Source organism: Asparagus officinalis, chromosome 5 (assembly GCF_001876935.1).
Source record: "Asparagus officinalis chromosome 5, Aspof.V1, whole genome shotgun sequence".
In the NCBI taxonomy this organism is placed as follows: Eukaryota; Viridiplantae; Streptophyta; class Magnoliopsida; order Asparagales; family Asparagaceae; genus Asparagus; species Asparagus officinalis.
In genome coordinates, this window is record NC_033798.1 from 49,982,122 (window position 1) to 50,008,554 (window position 26,433).

General features: G+C 33.6%; 1 protein-coding gene across 1 annotated transcript in view; it reads right to left on the bottom strand.

Annotated features, from left to right (window-relative positions):
- The window catches only part of LOC109843169 (actin-related protein 7), a 26,119-nt gene continuing 252 nt past the window's right edge, over nucleotides 567-26,433 (bottom strand). The window contains exons 1-7 of the mRNA XM_020412101.1: nucleotides 26,424-26,433; nucleotides 25,411-25,626; nucleotides 16,983-17,124; nucleotides 4,777-5,021; nucleotides 3,566-3,749; nucleotides 1,117-1,184; nucleotides 567-1,018 (exon numbers count right to left, since the gene is read on the bottom strand). The exon at nucleotides 26,424-26,433 is cut by the window's right edge and continues 252 nt beyond it. Of these exons, the coding sequence (XP_020267690.1) occupies nucleotides 866-1,018; nucleotides 1,117-1,184; nucleotides 3,566-3,749; nucleotides 4,777-5,021; nucleotides 16,983-17,124; nucleotides 25,411-25,626; nucleotides 26,424-26,433 (1,018 nt within the window). The 3' untranslated portion in view covers nucleotides 567-865. The remainder of the gene's footprint in view (nucleotides 1,019-1,116; nucleotides 1,185-3,565; nucleotides 3,750-4,776; nucleotides 5,022-16,982; nucleotides 17,125-25,410; nucleotides 25,627-26,423) is intronic.

A 26,433-nucleotide genomic window follows, 5' to 3' on the forward strand; every position in this document is an offset into this window, starting at 1 on the left:
GATACTAGTCCGCAGAAACCCATTAGGCTTCCTGCTTATCTCTGTGAAAACTACACAGTAGCACCCAACCAAGGAGAAAATAATATCCATCACTTGTTACCCAATGCTTACTGCTTCATCATATATCAACGCGGCATCAAAAGAGGCGTCTTCTTGAATCAATGTTCTGAAGACTTAGGATGGCACTGATCCACCAAACAGATATATTACATTGACGTACCAATAAAAACATGAACCAAACCCACTAGACAATTGAATACCCGGCATGTCACTACGAACCACAAACACACAATCCAAAGAGCTAGAAGATGGTATGAAACCTATACCGGATGGGCTTCACCGCAACTTACTGGATCAGAGAAATCCATGAACATGAACACCACAGCAATGTAGATGCGACTTCTTTTATCTATTTGTTTCCCCTCTACTGAAGAGCGAGCAGAAGAGGAAAAACAAGGAGCACGCTACACGATTACAGGGGGGACAGTGGGAGGTCGTGCGAAATAGTAACCATGCACTAGATGAATTCTTCGGGAGTGAGAAGGAATAGAATTTGCAACATAATATTCAATTATACAACATAAGTATATTGGATTAACATGATATAATTAGGTATTGTCACGTTAAGTTACACAAATACAAAGAAACCAGCGAAGCTAATTAGTCTTAACAATACAAACCTCTTCTTTTTCTAGGAATCACCTGCATAATATGTATAACCGTCTCATTTAACCTCAAGATTTGCAGGAATACACTGATACACCACCATACAAGTTAAACCTAAGCAATGGTCGGTTCACACACTGCAAAGACAAGGTTAGGCGAGATGAAGCAGGAGAGGATACAACAGTAACGTACCCAGACATCAGAAGCACTTCTTATGAACAATTGCGGGGCCCATCTCATCATATTCACCCTTGGTGATATGCTGATTTTGGGGGAACACTACTTTAGCAAGTATAGCACCCCCCATCCATGCTGAATTCTTGAGTAAATTCTCTGGCATGTACTCTGGAGGCTGCAAAAATAAAATGTAGACGAAAATTATCTGTCTTCTTGCACAATTGTAGAATGTTTTGCCAGAGAGAATATTGCGTTAGATCAAAGAGAACATACCTTGACAAGAGAAGGCCGAATGGATGAAGAACAAAGATCAGATTCTTTCTGGAAACGCTCCTCAAAACCTTGATAAAACAAAATGTTGGAATCAATTAATTTCTGTCACTTAATATAAATTGGTATTGTAAACAAGGCATCTTACAAATCCGAAGATTCCAAAATTTTCCAAAACGTTAAAAAGAAAAAAATAGTAGGATTTATTGGATTGAAGACCACATCCAACTGCTCAAGTAAAACAGGCTTGTACAAGATTCAGTTGGCAGATATGTAATGTGTCAAAAATGGGCACTTGCCTTTACAGGCCCCTTCATGCCCGTCTTCAGCTTAGCAAAAACTCACTTTTCACTTTTTATCTCAATAAAAAATCATCTTATTAGTAAGGGAATGCTAACAGAAACTGGGCATGCAATCAGAAGTTGGCCCTTTTGTTGGAGGATGATTGCAATGACTTGCATTGAGACTTGAGCGATCATTTCTTGAAGAAGAGAGAGCCCTTCATTTCTCCATTATTCATTGTCAAATAATGGAGTTCCCTTCATTCTCACCTTATTACCTTATTAACTTTTCTATGCAATTTTTTGTGCTCATGCCAGCAGTAAACTTGATGTGATGTTCAGATGCAGAGTCCAACCATCGTCCTATAAAGTTTGGGATAACCTTATTCTTTTGCTCCTGATGAACATTATCGATCTGAAAGTCCTTCCTAGATACAACTATGTCATCAACATGAAACCTTGTTCTATCACAGTTTTCCAAAAGACTAAGTTTACATATTTATTTATTTTTAAGCCTTCTCAATGAAAACAAAATTGAGAAACATGCATTGTGGAATTTCATTGTGAGTTTGCATGCAAGGGGAGGCAAGTCATTTATGTAAGCCTAAATATGCACTCTTGAGGTAAGGAATGTGTCTTTGTCCTCCGAAATTATTCCCACATTACTGCCCCTCACGCATCTTCATAGAATTAGTAACAACTAAACGATATTCAAATGGATTCTACCACATGCATTTTCTAAATGGAACCCATGTGTAATATCCAGTTTCTATAAATCTTATCACGTATATCAACAATCAACTTCAACTGCAGACCTCAAACAAAAAAATTCTAGTTTTCAGAAAACAAAATGACTTCTTTTTCTCTTTATCTGCCCAATTACCCTATCCTAGCTTCGAATTGGTTCCAGTGAGAACCAGTTCAGTAGTGGCTTAGCAGCCTCCTGTCCACAACAAAACTAGTTTAGAGGATCTTTTTTGGCTTACAAAAATTGGGCTAACAGTGGCCAATGTTTTTGCCAAACAGAAAAAGCACCCAAAACTAGTCCAGGTTCAATCCTAGCCTAGTTTTGAAGTGTTGCCAAACAGACCCCTAGAATTAGATAATATATGTTATTGTTAGAATATAAAATTATAACCCTCACCATGACTTTCGAGTTTTGGTGCAACGACGGGATCCTTTCACATGGTATCGAGCAACACGGGCTTAGAGTCTTGCTGGCCACAAATTTCTGGCTGGATTTTTTATGCAGTTGCATGTGACCAGATTTCTGCCTGTAAAATGCTGAATTTCTTTTTGTTTTGTGTGTTTTGTGTTTTTAATTTTTTAATTTTTTGTTATTTATTTATTTATTGTTTGTTTGTTGTGGTGTTTTGTGGGCTGATTTGGAGGGGAGCATGTTAGAATATAGAATTATAACCCTCAACCATCACTACAACTCTGGAGTCTTGGTGCAACAGCAGGGTCCTTTAACATTTATCAATGTTGAATCCTTCTACCTTGACATTCAAATTTATATTTAGGTAGGCAATCTTTACAGTCCAATGAATACATAGAACTGATATGTTACAAGACCATCGTATCATCAAATGTAGGTGCAGTTTGCCCTCACTGACAAACAAAGAATCAAATGAAGCAGTAATCTTGATATGAAACTATCAACCATCCCCATGTATCCTACGTACAAGTTTTCCTGCTATATGCTATTGACTTCACACAACATAAATGCCCAGGAGAAAGAGGTTGAAATGCTTGGATTGTTAGAAGCCACTGAGTTTGGTTACCTCTCTATCTCATGGCTTAGGTTAACTCACTCATCTTCCATAGTGACCATAAGGGTCTTATCAACATAGTGGACTAGGTGAAGAATAGAAGATCAGAGCACCACACAAGACAGTTACTATCAAAGACAGAGTAACTATCGAATTGGGTCTCAATGAAACATACCAATGGAAATTGTATTGATATGACTATTTAATATTGAACAAGTCTAATAATGTATTATATCTATCATATTATTATGCTCAAACTCATATATATGCCGTGTTTGCGTCTAAGAAATTTTAAAAGAAAAACAGTTCCTACAAGGCCTGCCTAACTAATTAAATTAGCAGTTGTAGTAAGACATTTCATGAAAATGATAAAAGTTGATGAACCCAGGAAAACGTTACCAGTCATAAAAGTTGTACCCCCACACAGCACAGTATTTTCGAGAAGTTGACGATGGTTTTCCGATGAAACAGTTGATATGCAACGGACTAGCTGCTCAACAATACCATACTCCTCTAGACCTAAAATAGAAGGTTGAAATAGAGCTTCTCCAACAATGTATCTTTCCCTTTCTATTGTTATCACCTGAAAGCATGTATTTAAAAGTTATTGTAACTATAACAGGCATATAGTAACATGCACTGCATATTTTTTCCAGTCAAGTAAACATCTAAAATACCTCCACATATGGAAAAAAACAAAACAAAAAACAAAATAAAACATCTAGTGGTAGCAAGGCAGAGCTTTAGTCAGATATATGAGCCCAGGAAGCATTTTAAAATTTAAATTAACTGCACCATGAGGAAACTATGTTAAGATAACTTTGGGTAGCTAATTTGTTGAATATTTCAATGAGTTAACACCAGATATTTGCAGAATATTTAAGATAAGTATGTTAAAAAAAATTACTGTCACCAGCCATCACAATCCATTAAGGCATTGGGTGAAGTGGTCATCTAACACGGAACTCGACTACCAGGTTCTTCTTTCAAGAGTTACTGAATTCAAACCACCCGTAATTGTTTAGATATATCTATTGATCCTCATTTATTATGTCATTCCAACAAGTCATCCTTTCTTCTTTCAAGAGTTACTGAATTCAAACCACCCATAATTGTTTAGATATATCTATTTATCCTCATTTATTATGTCATTCCAAACAATTCATCCTTATGCTGGAGGTCTTTTCTTCAGGGCCCCAATTTCAATATGAGGGAGGGCCTCGAGTATAGAACTTGTTTTACAAACATTCCAACCCACAATCTATAGATAAAGCTTACTGGTGACGTCGTTATGTAATAGCAGGGCTAACTATTTATAGGCCTGAAAGATAGCTTCTAAGATATTAGCTACCACGGATGGATTGCAAATTTGGTTTAATCCGACAATACATTAGGTAACATCTCTTGACAGCACTTACACAGGTTTTCAAGGCACCGATGAGTGACTGTTTCCCAAAATTAAGAAGGAAGAAAATGAAATTACTACGAAAATCACATCAAAGCTCTGCTAAATTTTATATAATTCATGAGCTAAATGTACGAGTAAGGCACGGTACATATGGATTTAGATATTTGTGGTAATAAATATTATTATTTAGACTGATAGAAACCTGTCCATCTGGAAGGGTGTGGGTTTCCCTCTGGCATGAATTCTGAGTCTTTTCAAAGGCAGTTTGGTCCTCTGCACAGCATGAATACCGCTCCTTCAATTTTTCAACCTCAGAAAAATCAATATTTACTAGAGGATTGGACTTATGAAGTTCCTGAGCAAGCAGCTTTGTCAAATCAATTCCTCCAATCTCAAATCTTTTTGAGGCAATGTGCTGAACAGCACCTTCACAAACTGGTGCTATATCTGGAATGATTGGAAAGAAAACATTTCTATAAACTCTTACTTCACAGAAATAGCAGATCTTGTCTTAAAAGAATAATAAAAAGCAGTTGAAATACCACAATAGAACCACAATAAAACATTCATAAAAGGATGGACCTGTTAAGCCCCTAATAACTTAATATTGGTTGAAGCAAAACATTTGAGGCGTTCGCATATTAAGAATTAAGATAAATAGATATAAGAGGAAATAAGTTGCCCCCTTTTTTATTTTTATCTTTATTAGAATTCATAGATCAAATTAATAGAGATTAGCCACACCAGCATGTTCAGCCTTTCATATAAAACATTGAGAAAATGAGTACACTTAATTATTAATGGGAGAATTCACAAGGTTAACTAACAACTTTCCTTTTAATAGAGGACAACAGAGCAGTACATTTAATTACTAATCAAACTTTACAAGTTGCTTCTCTCTTTTCTATATACTCCTTCGGCTGCAAATTCTTGCTTCTACTCACAAACTAGCCAATGCGGAAAAAAACTCTAAACACACCGATCTCACATTCTTCTTTCTCAAACTCTCCAGCACTCAACTCTCTTTCTACTAGTAGCTTTTGCAACTATCATCTGAGGCCTACGGCAAAGGGTTTTTCAACTGACTTAGAAAGATCTAAAGTCAGTTTAGCGAGTCAACAATACAATATAAAATTTGTTCTTATATACAAGAATTATAGCCAGTGTTGCTAGAATTTTCTAAAGAAAATGTTCTAGAGAACATGGCTCTATGACCACCTCAACTGCTTCTAACAAGGCTTCGGCTTCTATTAGTATTGGCATATTGCCTCACCACTCCAAACTATAATTAATCTCATGATGTTCAAATAAATAAGATTCCAACAATCTGTCGACATTATATTGGATCTTCTAGTCTTTCCTTTTTCTGCATATACCATGACATTTTGTTTCTATTAATATTAAGATGGCTCACAATTAGACATGGCAATTATGACCCATGCTCAATTGCCCGCCCAGCCCGCCCACCATTCAGTCCGCCCATAACCCACTCATTTAGTTAAATGGGTCTAAATGGGCGGGTATCCATTGAAAAGAAGATAAAAGGGCTCTTAATGGGCGGTCATCGTGCCCGCCTTGAACCCGCCCGAGTGAACACCCGTTATCTCCCTTTTGTACTTTGTCGTTCTCTCGTCTCTCATTCTTTCTCTCGTTCCCTCTCTCTCGCCTTAAACCCGCGATTCCCGCGGTGACCTCGCCAGAGCCGCCCGCACCCGCGCCATCGCCGGCAAGCTCCGCCTCCTCCCACTTGTAAGCTCCTCCATCGCCGGCAAGCTCCGCCATCGACATCAAGACAAAACCCTATTTTTTAGACTTTGTTGAGGCTTCTCTGATCTGCTCAGGTTTATGCTTCATTTTGAGATCAAACATTAAAATTCTGTTGAATCTAGTGAAATCCGTGTAATTTACATATATTTTTTAAGTTTAAAGTGTGAAATTGGAGAAGGAAGAGGAGAAAATGAAGGAAAAAGGAGTACTTTAATCAAACAGAACCCTAGCTGAGATCAACTTTGTTAATGTTTCATTCCATGGTCCCAATTTTTTAAATTTAACCTAAATCCCCTAATTTTTTTAGTTGATCGAGATTTCCCAAAAATTGGTCGAAAGAGGACGAAAATTGCAACTTCTCCAGCTCGCAATCAGGTATATCCCCTTCTCTTGAATTCAAAGTCATAAAGTTAGTTTCATTTTCTTATGAAACAAATTTTCTTTTGTTATATAAAACCTATTTGAAATTATTCAAAAAAGATTGTTTTTTTATGAGGTTAGCAAATGCTCCATTTCTAGGTTAAGATACTATTGCATTTGGCTTCATTAAACATGACAGTATGTGAAACTGAATATATGCATAGTAAACTATTGAGACATGGTGTAATGCAAGAGTCCTTCAATTTCCTGCTTAACCTCATATAATTTGGTTCTACATGTGCTTTACTGATTTTTGGTGCCTCAAAATTGGATATAGATCTTTTTCCTTCTTCACACTTGCAGCTTCCTGTCCTCTTTGAGTACAACAGAATGAGCACGCTGAATCTTGTTGCAAGTCTTGCCAAGGTAAAGACTTTAATATCTTTGTTGTCACGTGAACCATATATCAATTCCATATTCCCTAACATTTCTCTAAGAGATAATTCACATATTTACATTGCTTTTATGTTTAAGCATTCTATATTATGCAATTACTTGTTTGTTCAACTGTGTTATTCATCTAAAGCTAACACTGAGATTCAAAAACTGTTAAGAGCATGGTTCATGGTTGTTGTCAAAGGAATCTGCCATCACAAATTTGATACAATATATATAACACGGGATAAGAAGAGAGCTAAAGTCCCTCTCTCATATCCACTGGTTTCTTGTATAATCAATGTGTCGCTTCTTGCATAAACCATATTTGTCTCATACTTACTCATATATCATGCTGTTGTTTTCGTCGATTTTTGATTTTTTATGTAAATACCGTATAAATGGATGCTGACTTCCCATGTTTTATTAAGTTACTTTGAGCTATAATGTTCAACCGTGTTCATTTAGCTATTAACACTCTTTATTTTTTGAAGTGTTTTTTTTTTTCGATGTTCCAGTGTACAGAGTTCACAGTTATTGCCGCGAGGGATACTGAATCAATTTTAGAGCATTTCGTAAGGACGCATAGCACGGCAGAGAGAAAGATAACACACTCTTCTGGTTCTATTCTGGTAAGAGGACTATCAGATTGCAAAAAATACATTTTTAGGTGTTAACAACTATCTGTTTGTTGGTTGGTCAAATCTCGCCAACATTTGTATTTGTTTGGATATCTACTTGAGTTGTTCCTGTGAAAATGGGATTGGTTGCAGAAAACCACCCTTGTAAATCCAGGTAAAGTGAAAAAAGAAGTTTGCAGAGTGCATTGCACAAACTTATTCAGGTAAAGCGAAAAAAATTCAGCAAGATGTGTCCAATAGGTGGAATTCTACGTTTCTAATGTTGGAGAGTGTTTTGAACTTTCGTATGTTAGCAAAAGTATTTAACTGTGTAAGTATCTTAACTGTGTTTCTGCATGCAGGATTCACTGGTGGAGACTGCCAAAGAGCAAGCTAGTTTCATAAGCAATATGATTGCACAGGCTACCAAGTAGAGTTTTGTTCCCATTGTTTTTGCTGATATCATGTGAGAGATGAAAATTCGTTGTATATGATCTTCTGAGCTTTTTCGTACACTGTATTTTTCCTTTCTGTAATGTTAGAACATGATTGTTCCGAACTTGTTTTTCCTGCGTGAAGTAACTGACATTTTTACCCCATCATTATTGAAAATTATCGAATCGAGAATTTAAAACTGATGAGCTCTCCTCAAGTTACATTGATACTCTTTCTCTCTCTGAAGTCCACTCGTGGGGTTATTGTGGCATTTTAAGGCGAGTTGTGATGATTATTCATAGGACAGGTTTGCACGTTCGAAAAAGTTCTGCTCTATTTGAATTTCTTTTTGATGTGACATAAGTGGTTTCTTGTGGCATTGATTATCGCAATAAGCAATGTATATCATTTTGCAAGTGATGTATTCTTTGAGTTTTTTACGCTTGGTATAGTAAAAAAAAAATACATGATTGGTAATTTTAATGCTATATTGTTCAATATGTTCATGCACGCTTGGTATAGTAAAAAAAAAATACATGATTGGTAATTTTAATGCTATATTGTTCAATATGTTCATGCTATTTTGCAAAAAAAAAAAAAATACATGATTGGTAATTTTAATGCTATATTGTTCAATATGTTCATGCTATTTTGCAAAAAGCTCTCAATGGTTTATAAAAAACCCCTAAAAGTTTACAAAAATCATCCTAAAAAAATTATACATATATAGTTATTATAATTAAATGGGCAAATGGGCGGCCCGTTTATTAAATGAGTGGGCAAAAACCCGCCCATTTAAAAAATATTAAATGGGCCATAAATGGGTAAATGGGCAAAACATGCCCGCCCATTTATGGCCCGTCCATTTAATACCCAAACCCACCCATTTAACATCCCTACTCACAATTGACTATGATGTGTTGGATCAATTGATCTTTTTTCAAAGTTTTATTGGCAGAGAAACAAACTTTAATTAACATTGTCCACCTTTAGCCCGAGAAAATATTTGAATCCTCCAAAGCCTTTTCATCTAAAACCAGATAAAGAACCCTTGATCGTCAAATTTCTACTTCATCATCTCTTGTGATGATTAGGTCATCTACATTGATGCGGACTACTCGAGTGCATCACATATGTTTGACAAACAAATTATGACATAGTACCGCATTGAAGGCTTTCACTGCTTTATTCCTTAACTTGCAACCATAACCTGGCTTCTTTTGTACTCAAATCCATTAGGTTTCTTCATGCGGATTTCTCAATCCACCTCACCTGGTAGGAACGAGTTTATGTGCATATCCCAAACATTACTAGCTCTTGAAGCTAAAATGACTCATATTATTGACATATTTGTAATTGGACTGAATGTCTCGTCATAATCTAATTTGTATTGCTCTAGAATCAATAAGCCCCCAATCTCTAGTGCCTCTTGGTGGAGACGTCAGGTTGAGCCTTCACCATGTACAATTTGCAGGAGATAGGCTTCACGTGCTGTGGTTTTGACCAACTCTAGTTTTCTATTTTGTTTCGAGGACAAATTTGTTTTTCGATCGCCATCTTCCAGTCTCCAACTTGGAAGGCCTCAACAAAGATGAAAGACTCGTTAATGTCTTTCGCAATGATTGTATTTGCATACTTCAAATTTGTCTTTTTTCACGTTATTAACTCTGTAAATATATCCACCATCTGACTGGATACTACTCCCCAGTGTTTTTTTTTTATGAACATCGGTTTTCTATGGAATTTTGTTCTTTTGGGTGTCTTAGAGTAAGAAACCTCTTGATGCTATTGGAGCTCTTCTAGCTGTTTTAGTCCCACAACCCTCTATAAAAATTATAGATAATCCCGTGATAACTCCAAAGACTACAAACAGATAACTTAAAAATACTAAAATTACACACAACCCTCTGTAAAATTTAAAATTGCAAAAAGTCCAAAAAATGTAAAAATTGCAAGAAGACCCTAAAAATTCAAAAATTACAAAGACCTACACGAAAACTTAATATTACAATTGAAAATTACAAACAACCCTTTTTAAATTCTAAAAATTAGAAACAACATCGTGAAAATTTTTAAAATTCCATATAGAACCTAAAAGTAATAAACAACCATTATTATGTGTTTTCTATGAAAAGTTATTGGGGGTTAAGTGACAAAACTAAAAACTTATTGGGTGTTTTCTTCCAAAATTTATTGGAGGTATTTTGATCATTTTGAACACACAGTAACAAACAATATTAATTTGGAATTTTTCTGCCAAAAGTTTTTGGGGGTATAGTGAGAGTTTCGAAGGTATTAGGGGTTTAGTGTCAAATGTCTAAACTTATCAGGGGTTCAATAAAATTTACTCATTTAAATTTTTATAGAGAGGATGGATATTAGTGGTTACACGTGAAGATCTTATATCCATTGAAGAATAGATTAATAATTACTACTGTTACAATATACATTGAATGTCAAATTAAGATGGGAACTTAAATCATAAATGTACAGGATAATCAAGTGAAAGACATAATACATAAAGAAAATTTGGATCTTTTATTTTGTGAGCGAAAGGACTAATTGAACTACATAAAAGGGTAGTAAATATGGAAAAGGAAATGGTTTAAATTCCCCCTTAATGTGTAAAAAGAATTTTGTGATTTATTATTGAGTTAGTTTTTTTTTCTTTTTGAAATATTTACAAAAAAAGGAGGGATTGGTGATCAAACCATCTAATTTGACTTGCAAATTTTCATATAAAATTATTGACATCCTTATTTGATATTTCCTTTAAGAACAAAAACTTTGGCTCAAGTTATCTATTTTTGAAGGAGCAGCCGTCCAAAAAAAAAATTTAATACATAATTTTTAGAGAAATTGGTCAAACTCATAAATGCACAAAAATTTAACATGTATTATATCATAAAGAAACAAAAAATTGACATGTGTCATATCATAAATACTTATGTGTCCTACCCTATAAGTAAATGACTTGCGGATACCTAAGCTTATATTCATCTAAAAATCCTCATCAAATTAAAATTATTCATAATTAGAAAATTCTAATAATCAAACATTTCGTAGTCATTATAAGATTATAATTATCTATAATTAAAAACCTCATAATCATATATTTAAATATAGAAATTAAAAAAAAATCATGTAGATAGCATCTCTACATAAAATCATGGGTTAATCTTAGAAAACTCTCATCAACTATAGGTGGTGTCTCAAAAGACATCCTCTCAACTATTTTAATTTCAGAAACCCCTCTCAATTATGAGCATGTTGTTGATAACCCTCTCAACTATAAAAATTTGAGATAAGTCCTCAAAACTTTTCTCATTTAAAACCACCTCAAATATGGGGTGTCCCAAAAAACTCCCCTCGACTATTGTAATTTCAGAAACCCCCTCAAGTTTGAGCCTATTATAATAATCCTCCACCAAGTTCAAAATTTTGGAGAAACTCTCATAAACTCTTCTCTCTTTATACCCTGAAAGCTACCATCGTTAGGTTTAGAATGTCACGTTACATGTAGGTTACTAAAAATACCAAATGCCCTTAAAAAATTACATTGATATTTTTAGAATATGAGAAAGAAATGAGAAAGTTGGAAAACATATTATAAATTGATCAAGATTCTTTTTATCGGTTGGGAGTTTTTTGTAACTGAATGGGTTAATTTTTAGAAGGGTATTTCAATTATTTTATATTTTGAGATGACGTCGAGGGGCTTAGCGGAATAAGTGTGAAAGATTAGGGAGGTTTTATGAGACGCCCAAATTGAGAGGGTTTTTTTCTAATTTTCAAAGTTGAGTAGGGTTATCTATGATATGCCCAAACATGAGAGAGTTTCTCAAATTAAAATAGTTGAAGGTTTTTTTAAGCCATTCACCAGAGTTGAGGGGGTTAATCTAAAATTAACCCTAAAGTCATACACGCAAAACAATGTTTTAAAAAACCTCCGCCTAGCCTGTCTAGGCCTTAGTGATACTTTGGACGCCTACCTAACACCTAGTACCTAGACGGTACCTAGGATGTCCACCTAAATTTTAGAAACACCTAGGAGAGAATGGACTGCACCCTTTAGGCATTAATCATATTTTCCTCCATTGCAACCTCCACGTCCTCAACCCTTCTCCAAACTTCACCTATGAACACCTCCTCTATCTCTCCCGACCTTCAGCAAGACCTCATCCACCATCATTTAAGAATTCTGTTTAGGTGTCAGTCCAGCTCCTAAGCTTTCTATAACATTGGCATTTACTATCAATAATTGTAATTAAAAACTAAAAAATAAGAAAACACCTAACTCTTGCCTAAGCTTCCGCCTAGTCGCCTAGGCTCTAGGCATTAGGTCCAACACCTAACTGGCCTAGCAAGGTTTTAAATGTCGGATGTCGGGTTCATATCGAATGGCTGAAATCCATATCGGATAGTGAAAATCAGGGATATACCGAGGGACATTGATTAAATATCGGATTATCATATCGGGTAGTGCACATATGTATAATATCATGTCCTAAATATAATCTAAGCATTCATAAATTTAATATAAGCATACTTTATAAATTCTATAGACTAAACATATAAAAAAGTAAATAATATATGGATTTGGGTTCATAAATTCTTTCTATCGGATTCATAAGAAACCCTTAAACATGAGAACGGGTCAAACGGGTTTGGGTATTTATCACTAAACCAAAACCCGATAACAAAAAACAGATCTTAAAAAAAGATACAATATCGGCCGATTTTTCAAAGCTAAAAAATAGACCGATATGTCCGATATGATCCTGATATTTCCGATTTGGCCCTGAAAACCGACATACGAGTTGAAAACGTCCATGTCGTGTCGATCAAACCCTCAAACCGATATGTCGGCTGACATGTCGACATGTCGACCGACATTTAAAAGCTTGCCGCCTAGTGCTTTATGTAACATTGACGCAAAATTATACATGTGTCAAATTATAGTTAAAGTTGATGGATTCGTATTTCTCTTGAAATATTTTTTTGAGAAAAAAATTGAGTGATTCTAAAGAATCCCCCAGCCATACCTACTATGCCTCTTAAAATATTATTAATGAATTGGCCAATTGTTTTGTTATTTATTGATTTGATATACTATCTTTACTATTTTTTATAAAGAGGGGATAGAAACGTACAACATGTAATGATCTATAAAATAAAAAAACTTTCCTATAGCAAAATATTCTTTACAATCCGCAAAAAGTAAACAAATCATTCACACAAGTTACCTAAAATATTATCTCGAATTATCCATGCTTTATCCGATTTTTTCTAATAATTAGATTGAAATTCTAATGGGTTCTTAAGATTATTCTATGAATAAATATTTAGATACTTAAGATTATTTTACGGATATTTTAAAACTTTATATCTCATCTAAATGCAAATTATGCAATGTCTTAATTAGTTGCTTTATTTCGTAGGATTTAACTCAATGTATTGAACAGTTTTCACCAAATCTCGCATGGGTGGGAATCATGTGAGTGCTCTTCAATTCTTTTGAATAAGCCATCTAATTTGAATTTCAATTTTGATATAAATGTCAGGCACACCCTTACTTTGTATTTGCTTGATAAGAAAAATGCTCTTGGTTAAGTTTATCAAATTTTGGAGCAACAGATCAAAGAAATAAACTTTTAAAAACACGGTCATAATTAAAAGAGAAAGCTATACAAAACAAAGAAATCAAATATATAAACTAAAGAAACCAAATCCAACCTTGCAAGCACGGGCAAAACACTTGTATATATAATCCGAAATTAGTGGAACTTCTAAAGACATAAGAAACTGTCATGTGTCATATCATAAGTAATCATGTACCTCTATATCCTATTAGAAGATGACATATGGACAACTAATTTTCTCTTCACCTAAGAATCCTAATCATATTAGAACTATCCGTGATTAGAAACTTCTAATAATTAAATATTTGGTAAGCTTTATGAAATTATAACTATCCATAACTAAAAAATCACATAATTGTATTTCCCTCTTTTATTATATATAATGAGAAATTGGCAGCACTCCTAAAGACAAAAAATTGTAATGCGTAACACGTGGACAACTAATCCTATATTCATCTAAGAATTCTCATCAAATTAAATCTATCCATAATTAGAAAATCTTAGTTATAGTCAAATATTTTAACCCTGATCAAACCATAATTGTCATGATTAAAAACATATTTTAACCCTAGTCAAATTTTAGTTAATGTCTAATAATCATATTTTTTTATTCTCTTTATTCATAGTTAAAAAATCTAATAACCATATTTTTATTTCTCTTCCCTTTCATATATATATATAAAGCAAAGATTAGTGGTTTACTATTAGCCATACTTCCAAAAAATGTCAATTGGTTCCTTAAATTTTTTTAAAAAGCTATATTTTACTACATCACCAATAAGTTTAATCTTTTAACACTAAGTCCGCAAATTTTTTGAAACCCCCAACAAGTTTGGGAGTTTTAGAAAATAAACATAACATTTTGATTTTTTGCATTTCACCCCATAAGGACATTTTACCCAATAATTTTACACTAACGAATATTATCCCTTAGCCCTCTAAAAATTGAAACTACAAACAACCGATTGAAAAATCTAAAAATTACAAATAACCCCCATTTAAATTCTAAAAGTTAGAAGAAAACTCCTTGAAAAATCTAAAATTACAAATCACCCCCTTTAAATTATAAAAATTATAGACAACTTGAAAACTCCTAAAACTACAAACAAATCCCTAAAGAAAAATTACAAACAACCCCCTAAAATCTTAAAATCTAAACTTACAAAAAGGCCTTTGAAAAATCTAAAAACTGCAAATTGACCCTAAAATTTTGAAAATTAGGATCAAACTCCTGGAAAATTCAAAATTTACATACATAATCCTGTAAATAATAAATGACCATTTTTAGGCCTTCGAAAAATCTAAAAATTGCAAATTGACCCTAAAATTTTAAAAATTAGAATTAAATTCATAGAAAATTCAAAATTTACATACATAATCCTATAAATAATAAATGACCACTTTTAGGAATTATCTACCAAAGATATTGGGGGTAAAGCGACAAAGCTAAAAACCTATTGGGTGTTTTCTTTCAAAATTTATCAGGGATATTTTGGTCATTTGACCACATATGAATTAATAATGTTAATTTAAGAGCTTTCTACCAGAAATTTTTTGAGGTTTAGTGAGAGCTCTAAAGATATTAGGTTTAGTGTCAAAAACCAAAATTTATTGGGCGTTTAGTGAACTTTACCCATATTTTATTTTGTATAGAGAGATAGATATTAATGGTTACATGTGAAGACCTTATATTTATGTAACTCGAATACTTCTACCATGAAATCGTACATGTACCGAACTCACACTCGACACATACGCATACCCAAACTTCATGGACACTTCTTTAATATATGCATACATTTATTCAGACATGTACTCAATTATATGATATGTTTTAATTTAAAATACTTGTCAAAAACTTCTTGAACGTATATCCTACACTTCATGTTCATTTCTTGAAACTCGTTCGACATGGGTCGGGTTTGATCAATCCATATCCAAGTTTAAAACTATGATTTAAAACAATGGTTTCGGTGTCTAGTTAAAAAATGAGCAGTTTGCCAGTTTCCAATTTATAATAAACATAATAAAAGAAATTTAAAAATAAATATGAATTTAAATTCAATTGAAGAATAATAATCCCATGTTAATTATTAATTTCAACATATAAGTAGTTGTGTCCCCGTACCCTACATTTCATAAATTTGTCGTATTTTATATCCGTACCCACACCCGTATCGATACCCAAACCCATTTGAATGCGACTTAGCATTATTTCTATTGAAGAATAGATTAGTGGTTAATATTGTTACATCGCACCTTGGCTGTCAAATTAAGATGAGAATTAAATAGGAGAATCAAGTAAACGACATCATAAATAACAAAAATGTGGATCTGCTATTTTGTGAGCGAAAGAACAAATTGAACTATATAAAAGGGTAGAGATGAAAAAAGAAATGGTTTAAATCTCCCCTTTATTTATAAAAAGAGATTTGTGATTTACTATTGGCCTTACATCTTTATTAAAAAAAGAATCGTGTACCCTCCCTAATTTTGAATTTGAATTTTTAAAAATGAAACCATTCACAGTACTCTTATTCTATGAGGTAGCATTTTCTTTTTCAATTTTGAAATATTACAATAAAATGGATATTATAAAGGAGGGATTGAAGGTTAAGGAATCTCATTTGAATTTCAAATTTCGCAATAAAAACTATCGACACCCTTATTATGTATTTCACTACCTTCATAAGAAAAAAGCTTATTCTCAATTATCTAATTCTGAAGGAGCAACGGCCTAAAGGAAAAAAAATTAGTACAATTAAATTTTTAAAAACAAGACTATAACTAAAAAAACTCATAGAGAAGATAAAAGTTAGGTATACAAACCAAAAAAAAACCAAACCAACCAGTGTGAGCATGGGCGTGATGCTTGTCACTTTATGAAGTTCTTCTATATGCATTGTTCTGATAGAAGCAATATGATATCAATGTCGCATCTATTGATTTTGAACATGCAAGTTGTAACTATATCAAGATATGGCAGCCCCAAACAAAGCTTTCAAATACTAGACAATTATTTCAGATTAATGTGAAGTTCAAAAATCATCAACAACATGACTTATTAACCAAATGGATCCCAAAGTTAATATCCTCTATACATTTAACAACATAACTAAACACCTTCAGATTAGATTCAAATTACATACCTATTTTTCCATGTCCAATGTCCACAGTGCATCCTGAGATGCGTCCTACAGCATATAGTGATAAGACTGCTTGCTCAGATGCATAAAATCCTGAGACATTAAATGTTTCAAACATCATTTGCACCAATTGTTCTCTAACAGCCTGTCAATTTGAAGGCATGTGCACAATCATTATCATTTAGAACCAAGCAATTCCTTTAGTACACTTGATAGGCAAGGTGTTATGAGAAACTATCTATGTAAATTAACTTAATTGTGTTCTTCAAGAAGTGTAGACTAAGATGGGGATAAGAAATTTCAAAAGAAGAGAAATACAGTGAACTTGACTTATTTGTGGTAAATGCAATTCATGTGCCTATGGTAAATAGAAACCTGAAGTGGCCAACAGTCTGTGCAAGTTGGCAAACTACACGATATGCACTTAAAATCATAGTTTATTCAAAGATGCATAAAAAGTAATTTAAGCAATAAATAGTATATCTGCAATATGAAGTGTGTCACCAGCTTGAGGATGATACACTATGTTTAGCTACAAATTCTATACGAACATACCAAGGGTTTCATGGAAAAGAAAAGCTAGCAAAAAGCAACACACGCTGAAAATCCTCAAAAGAAAAGGAAAAGACAAACAAGATCTTGTCAAGGACAACTACAAAGGCGATAAAATGAGTACGTCCAGAGCATGAACCTGGTTTCTCCAGAAGGCATGGTTGCAAAGAGAGATCATAAGTGAAAATAAGCACAACGCATGCAACTATGACCTTTGCAGTAATATAGCTTGAATCCCAACCTGACAGAGAGCAGTAGCTATACAGGACATAAAAGTATTGCTAATTGTGACATGAGGCAACAAACAGACTAACGGAAACTGTTAATACTATTGTCCAGAAGGAAGGCTCAAGAGAGGGGATGGATATCAGGCCCAATATGCATTTATCTTGCATGAATTTTAAATTTAGGGTATAAATTTCAGATCCAATAACCTTTCAGTATGGGCGGTTGAGTTTAAAGTTGCTCATCCAGTTCAGTTTTAGACGTTCTTTTATTCGCCTGAACTAAATAGATTATGGTTTAGATAACACAAAAATTCAGATAGCCCTAAAGCTTATTTTGACACCAGGGTTTGGCACTTTGTCCAACAAGGCCAGTTTATATACGCGGAAGGGGAAATGAAGTAACTTCTGAAGTTATGATATCTGTAATACAAATTAAACTTTAGAGCCTATGAAACATATTTAACTGAGGTCCAAATAACTTGACTAGTGAAGCATAGATTCCAGAGAGAACCACTACTGCTTGAATTGCATATCAGGTGTTCAAGAACATAGATACTAGACAATACTAAAATTTTCTTGCATCATCATACTAAAATTTTCTTGCAGAAAGATGATGGAAGAATCTATATGAAGAAGAGTTAGTACAGAGATGAGGTGTATGTAAGAAGAAGAAAGCATAACACAGAGACTCATTCAAAATTAATTTGCACGATGAGAAATACTAGGTCATCAATTTGCAAGGACCAAGGAAGCAAAGTTTATGAACTAAGGTGTACATAGTGCTCATTAGTCAAAGGTCAGAGAGAAATGAGGTAAGTTGCAAGGATCAAGGAAGCACAATTTAGAGTAAGGTAAGATACAAAGTGCTCATTAAACCAAATGCTAGGGCACATAGAAATGTGGTGACAGTAGGTCATCTTCCTCCAAGTTAATTTGGCTGTCTTCTCTTCAATATACCACTGTATGGAGACAACCCATCAAATAAGTCTAGAAGATACTAGTGTCTGGAATTCACCAACTTATCAATCAAAGTGATAGAAGGAAAGTCAGCAAAAAGTGCAAAAGTTTACAATACCGAAACAAAACAGTGGTGAAACTCATTATTGTGCATGTCTGTCTAGCATCTTTGTAGATGTATATATATGGCTAGGTCTAGACTCAAAACCCTGGCGCATACACATTAATAAAGTATGACTATGAAAGTATCTAAAAGAGATAGGCACCCAAGTCATGAAAGCACCATTCCTCACAGACAACTTCTGAGAGCTATTGAATTATCATATCATTGAACAGGTGCCCCAGCAAATGTGAATTTTAATCAATTCAGATAGAGCCACAAGTAAGAGCATGATACTAGATGTAGATCAAGATTTAGATCAGAAACTTACAGAACCAGTGGTGGATGCAAAATTGTTCCTCGTAGGGCATAATGCAATGAGGTAAATCTTTCATTGCATGTGTATCACATAACAGAAATAACCAATTAAAGTTGCATACATAGAAAATGTAGTGTGGGATTAGAAATGGATTTTGGAAGATAAGTAATGAAAGTGATCTAAATCGAAGAATTTATACAACAGCTTTTAGTTCCCAATAAATATCCGTTATTGTTTATCTGAGTGAAGAATGTGTCTTGCTCTTAATAAGACTTCCTATAAGTGAAAGTTGAAAATAACAATAATGTATAGCATAAAGTTGAGCTTCTCGATATGTTAAAGCCTGTACAGCATAACATGCACCATACATTTTAAGTTTTTTTGTTATGTTATAATTTAAAAATATAAAAATATTCATAATGATTTTAATAAATAGGGACACAGTTTTCAAAATATCAAGTTATACTTTAATAAAAAAATTAAATTTTATAAAAATAAACTGATTTACTAACAAGTACCAAAATAAAATGTCCAAATACATATCACAAAATTTCATGTCTAGTTTATAATTTCACATTTACTTCCTTCTTCAGAAATTATAAGTTCACAATCACAAGCATAACAGTGTCACCAAATACCAACGATAACATTAAAAAAGTAATAATGACTTAACAAACAATCTAAAAATAAACCACATGAAGTCCTGGACAAAGCAAAAGAAGAAAGTATTTTTAATATCTGATATAAATGATATTGAAATAATGTAAGTTAATATTGAAATAATGCTATGTCATAAGTTAATATTGAAATAACGTTAATGTCATTTTGGAAGTTTGAAACAACGTATTTTATAGTGAAATAGTGTACACAGTATACTCTCAAAATGTACAGCTATGATGTATTTGCATTATTTCATTGTTATGTTACATATTGCAAAATAATGTGCTATGCAGTGCGGTTTTTTTCAACACTGCTATAAATATACAAGCTTTTAGAGCCATTAATTAGTAGTCCCAACTACATTGCAAACTTAGCTGACATATTTTACCGATGCATGATCAACAATAGAATCATGATGGATGAGCAACACTGAATTACATGCTCAATTATCCATCAACTGATGCATATAATCATGAATCATAACTTAAGACATCAGCAAATATGAGGATTCAACATAGCTTATATATATGCCCATATTCAAGCTTCCTACTACAAGACATGTTCTGTATCATTAGCCAATTATGATGTACATCTTCATGATGGTGTTAAACTCTTCTAGGAATTGTATCTAGGTACATGTAAAATGATTCTAAAACCAGTGGATAGGAATCATCACTTGACATTGTCCGGATAACTACTATGAAAAATAATTAAAGATTCAGGATCCAGGATATTAAATTTGCAAAGATCATCGAAACCTAACGTGCTCCTATCACAACAATTCACTGATCAGCTCACCTAAATATGAAATCTCTCATATAAGAAATAGCAGATTCCTCTTTGGAGTTGTTTAACAACACCACTAAAATGAAGCCACATTCTTTAGACATATATGCTTCCTGACCGATTCAGGAATCTATTATCACAGAGTATCCATGAGTTTTCCAAAGCTTTCTACGCGTTTCCAAACCCTTTTGATATTTGAATCATCGTCTTTATAATTAAAGCTCTCTCATCTGATGCATGATGGGTCAAATGTAGTAGTTTCCTCTTTGGAATTGTAGAAGCTAGCAAATATATGTCAAATAATTCTAAAACCAATAGATAGGAATAATCACTCAACATGTTTGGGTTACCATTATGAAAATAATTTAAGATTCAAGATCCAAAATATTAAATTTGCAAAGATTCTCAAAACCTAACATGCTCCTATCTCAACAATTCACTGACCAGCTCACCTAAAAATGAAATCTCTCGTACAAGAAATAGCATATTCCTCTTTAGAGGTGTAGAAGCTAACACCGCCACTAAATAAAGGCACATTATTTTGGCATCTAAGCTTCCTGATCGGTCTAGGAATCTTGAATCAAAGAGCATCCATTAATTTTCTAAAGCTTTCTATACTTTTCTAACCCTTCTAATATTTGAACCACCATCTTTATAAGTAGGGCTCTCTCATCCGATACATGATGGGTCAAATGTACCAATTTCCTCTTTAGAATTGTAAAAGCTAGCAGATATATGTAAAATGATTCTAAAACCATTGGATAGGAATAATCACTCGACATGTCCGGATAACTTCTATGAAAAATAATTTAAGATTCAGGATCCAAGATATTAAATTTGCAAAGATTCACCCATATTAAAATAAAGCCGCCTTCTTTAAACATCTATGCTTCTTGATCAGTCCAAGAATACATATTATCAAAGAGCATCCATTAGTTTTCCAAATATTTCTACACGTTTTCAAACCATTCTGATGTTCAAACCACTGTCTTCTTAATTAAGGCTCTTTCATCTGATACATATTGGGTTAAATGTAGCTTTGACTAGATTGCCAAATAATTTCACACATTACTGAAATGTATGCATGCATATGTATACTATGTGTGTGTATAGTTGGGGTGAGAGGGAAATCAATCACCAACAAAGAAAATCTCTCGTTATATGAGTTTTAGGAATTTGTATCATGATATAACCATAAAGATATGTGCTCGTCATTCCAAGGTTTGTTTAACCCCATCTCATCAACAACAAAAGCTAGAAATTTTAAGGAAGCGTAGTGTGAGGTTGTGATTGGTTTACTAAACAATTTGATCAACAATCAGAAATTATTTACAGTACTTTCTCAGCAACTTAACTAAGTCTCATAGTGTGAATTAATAGGCACCAAAATTTTGAATGAAAATTAGCATGTCGTCGTTCCTACCAAAATCACATACCCTAAAACTGAATAAACAAGAACAACATGGTTATATTTATTTCAATCTGAAAGCTTTTAAGATTCATCAAATTTAACAATGACATAAGAATAATATTGAAACAATAAGAATGTTAAGAAGAGTTAAACTCATACATCTTTGATAGAATCTTGTTTTGGAGGGAGAAAGACCTTATGCTTAGATCATGAGAAAGGATTAAAGCTAGGTAATATTCATTTCATAGAAAACAGTGCTAGCCAGCTATGTTGCCTAGGTACGGGTACGGGTACGGGTACGGATGCGGGTACGGGTACGGGACACGGTAAATTTGTAAAAAGTAGGGTACGGGGACACGGCTATATATATATATAAAATAATTCACTTTAGATCAATATTCCATAAATTAAAACTATATTCCTTGCATAGGAAATAGAATAGAAAGCTATTTTTACTTTAATTAAAAATTTAGAACTAATATTATTACCTAAATCTAAGTTGCATGAAAATTGGTACTGGTACGGGTACCACCGTACGAGTAGGGGACACGACAAAGCTGTAAAATGTTGGGTACGGGTTCAAACTACATATATATATTGAATTAATAATGTACATGAGATAATTTTTTTCTGCTTCATGTGTCATTAGATTTAAAATTTCGATCACATTTTTTAGTTTATTTTATCATATTGATTATCGTGAATTGTAAACTACTCATTTTTTACTAGACATCTAAACAATCTGTTAACTATATAGTTTTGAACTTGGGTATGGACTGAAACGAACCCGACCCGTATCCCATTAGTTTCAAAAGACGGATGTGAAGTGTAAGCTCTACGTCCAGGAAGTCTTTGACAAGTGTTTTAAATTAACACATATATCGTATAATTGAGTACATGTTGTAATAAATGCATGCATATATTCAAGAAGTGTCCATGAAGTTTGGGTACGGGAAAGTGTCGGGTACGTGTCCGGTACGGGTACGGCTTCAACAATGAAGTACCCGGGTAACATAGGTGCTAGGTATGAATAGATAAGACTAGTAATCAAAAGTATTAGGAATATCCATTAAAATTTCTATTGATATTGTGAAAATTGAAGACGCTACGCTATGTTGGTGTAACTGATGCCTATGTGATACTTAGTACTTGAAAGCTTGATAGATAATTTTCAAATATTTCTATAATATATCTAGGAAATTAAAGTATATTCCAAGTATATAAAGGCATACTGTAGATGCATCCAAGACTAAGGAGTTAATAACTAATTCATAAGCAGTAGATTCACAATTTCATTAGTATCCGAGATAGCTATAATATAACTTATCAATTTCTTAACTTCAAAATCTTCTACAATTCTGTGTTATTGCATCTTTTCAAGTTATTAAAGACAATTTCATGTTACAAATATATACTATATCGTTTTTCACACATGGTCTTTTGGATTTATTTTGTTGTATATATGAGGTATCTTATCTTCGATTTCCAAAATTTGTTATATCCATGTACCTTTATCTGACTAATGCAACCTCGATTCATGGAATCAAAAACGTTTTGAATGCCAGGAGGAAAGAAAATCTCAATTACTCAACTATGAGAAAAAAGATGATAAGCAAGGGCTATATGCCCATCAAACATGCGAGGAAACTATCTTCACCGCCTAATCAAAAATGTGAAGGGGGTGAGAAAGAGTTTTGCATTGTTTCAAGGATAAATAAGAGAAGCTACCTTAACTAAAAAAATAAAATAGTGAATAAGAAACAAATGATTTTGAGGGTTTGATTTGTTCAAGGAGAGGAGATGTTCCACTAGAAAAGAGGCATTATACTAAAAGATTGATACATAATAGAAAATGGATATTCAAAAAGTAGTCAGATGCAATATTTACTAATATTCATGAATAAAAAAGCTACTTGTTGGGAAAAGGTTATTTATGAGAAGAGAATTAAAGCACTCTCTCCAAAAATATAACACCTTAAGGTGAAAGTGCAGCCCTTGTATCATGATTGCATGCTGAGAGAAGAGTGATCCACAACCAATAGAACAAGTGTAAAGATATGTTACATGGATACGGGTATGGGTACAAGTACAGGTATGGGGCACAGCAAATTCGCACAAGGTGAGATACGGGGACATGGCTATATAAATATTTATGTACACAATTACATTATATATTGAAATTAATAGTTTACATGAGATAATATTTTTTTTTTCATGTGTTGTGAGAATTAAAATTCATATAACATCTTTATGTTTCCTTTCCTTGATTATGTAGATTATAAATTATAAAAATACTTGTTTTTTGAATTAGACACCCAAACATCCATTGAAATCATAATTTGGAACCCTACAAGTTTCAAAAGTGTATGTGAAGTGTAGGATTTATGTCTAGGACATGTTGGACAAGTTCTCTGAATTAAAATATTAGTTGAGTACATGCCTAAATAAATGTATGCATATATGCAAAGAGCGTCCAAGAAGTTTGGTTACAGGTATGGGTATGTGTACGGCTTCATAACGGAAGTACCCAAGTAGGTGTAAAGTAATGTATCAAAAGTGACTACATGCGTATCAAAAGTGACTAGATGCGCCCTTCTCAAAATGACTACTGGATCTGAACCAGAACATGATTTAGTTCTAACATTAGCTCAATTTACCAAAGGGCTTGTAGAGAACATGAGAAACATCAGGTAGGGGTATAACCAGGAAGCAACCAAAGCGTATAGGATGTTTACTACTAATTAGAGGATCTTTGGGATGTTTTCAGGAACTCAAGAAAGTAATATATATAAAGGCAAGATTAAAACAATCTAAACATAACATTGTTGGAGGGTGCACCTGAGTCTTCTATGGAACTTAAATCTGGCCCATATTAACAAACGAGATGCGCTCTCTTGCTCAACAACAGAGAACTTGAAACAAAATAGAAGTATTGATCTTCCAAATATAAGATAACAATATATACACATAAATGTATACATATACATGTGTATGAGATAGTTCCTTATTTTAACAAGTACTCAATGTAAACTAGAAGCATAGATCTTCCAATTAATCAAAAATAGTTATTAGAGGCTTGGCTCAATGGTAAAGGAGAAAGATTCGATTATCGGAGGTGCCAACTGCAGCCATAGCCTTTGTAAAAAAAAATACATGAAGATAAATACACACAAAACTATGCATGGGGGCAGATGCATCTCTCTGTGTAATACTAGTTTCAACGTGAAGAGTCAAGAATCAAAACACAGATGAAAACAATGCTATCCTATTTTATGTCTATTGATAATTAAGTAGCAAAATAAATAATCACAAAAGTAACGAAGCAACATGTAATATTGAAACGCTTGATATTTATAGTAACAGGATTAACTGGCTAACATGACAACAAGAAATTGTAACATACAATACTGGAACTTTACCTTTGGAGTTGAAAGTGGATCTGTAAACAGTATTTGTCCTTCGTCTCCGATCTCCCATCCAAGGTTATTATACAAAACATGATGTAGCAAGTCTTCCATTGCATCCCAATCTTTTATAAAACCCCTTACAACTGGATCAACAGTGACTTCCTCAAATGCTGAACTGTCCCCCAAATCACCATCTTCAACGACACGCTTCATCTTGGTCGGTATGATCTGTGTAAAGGTTTCACAAAAAAGAAATCTCAGATGACAATTCAAGGAATTTCTTACCTCTAAGATGATAATTTCAATACAGGCTGTAATAACTATTGAGGCCTGTAAGTTATCATGCATTAAGTAAGATTCAAGGATAAAAATTAATGGCTTTATGATAGAATAATCCCTGTGAAAGTCGCATGAATGTGCAAGTATCATCTTCCCCCTCCAAGTAGAATAATTAAGATTGTGGATATGTTTTTTACTACTATAACACCCCCCCTCCCCCCGCCACCACCACCAAAAGGCTGGCGAATAATAACAGATCATGTGTATTACCACAACCCATTAAAATTATGGGCCACATCCCAAATCTAAATCTTCACATACAAAACAAATACAACACTTCAGAGAGCAAATACAAAGTTGTCAGTCACTATAGCCTAATTATCACTTAACTTCACATGCAAGCGCTCAATGGGGGATTCCACAATTACACATAAATGATAAAAAATGAAGAAAACTACAGAATTTCCTTGCCAAGCCATCCCCGGGTAAGGTCTAATTAGGGTTTTCTAATGTTCTCTTATGACAGACGCTATAATTATTTTGGAAGTAAAGAACTCAATCACCAACAGCAAAACAAACAATCGAAAGTTAGGGGCACGACGGAAGGAGTCGTTTTCGAGGCCCGATGTATTCAAAACAGAAAAGGTGCGATTTTGTGGCCAATTTGAAGCAGAAACGAGGACCAACTTTTTTTTTTCGGGGTGGGGGGGTAACAAAAATCTGGGCCAGTAAATGGTGGATTTTACCATAGCAGGG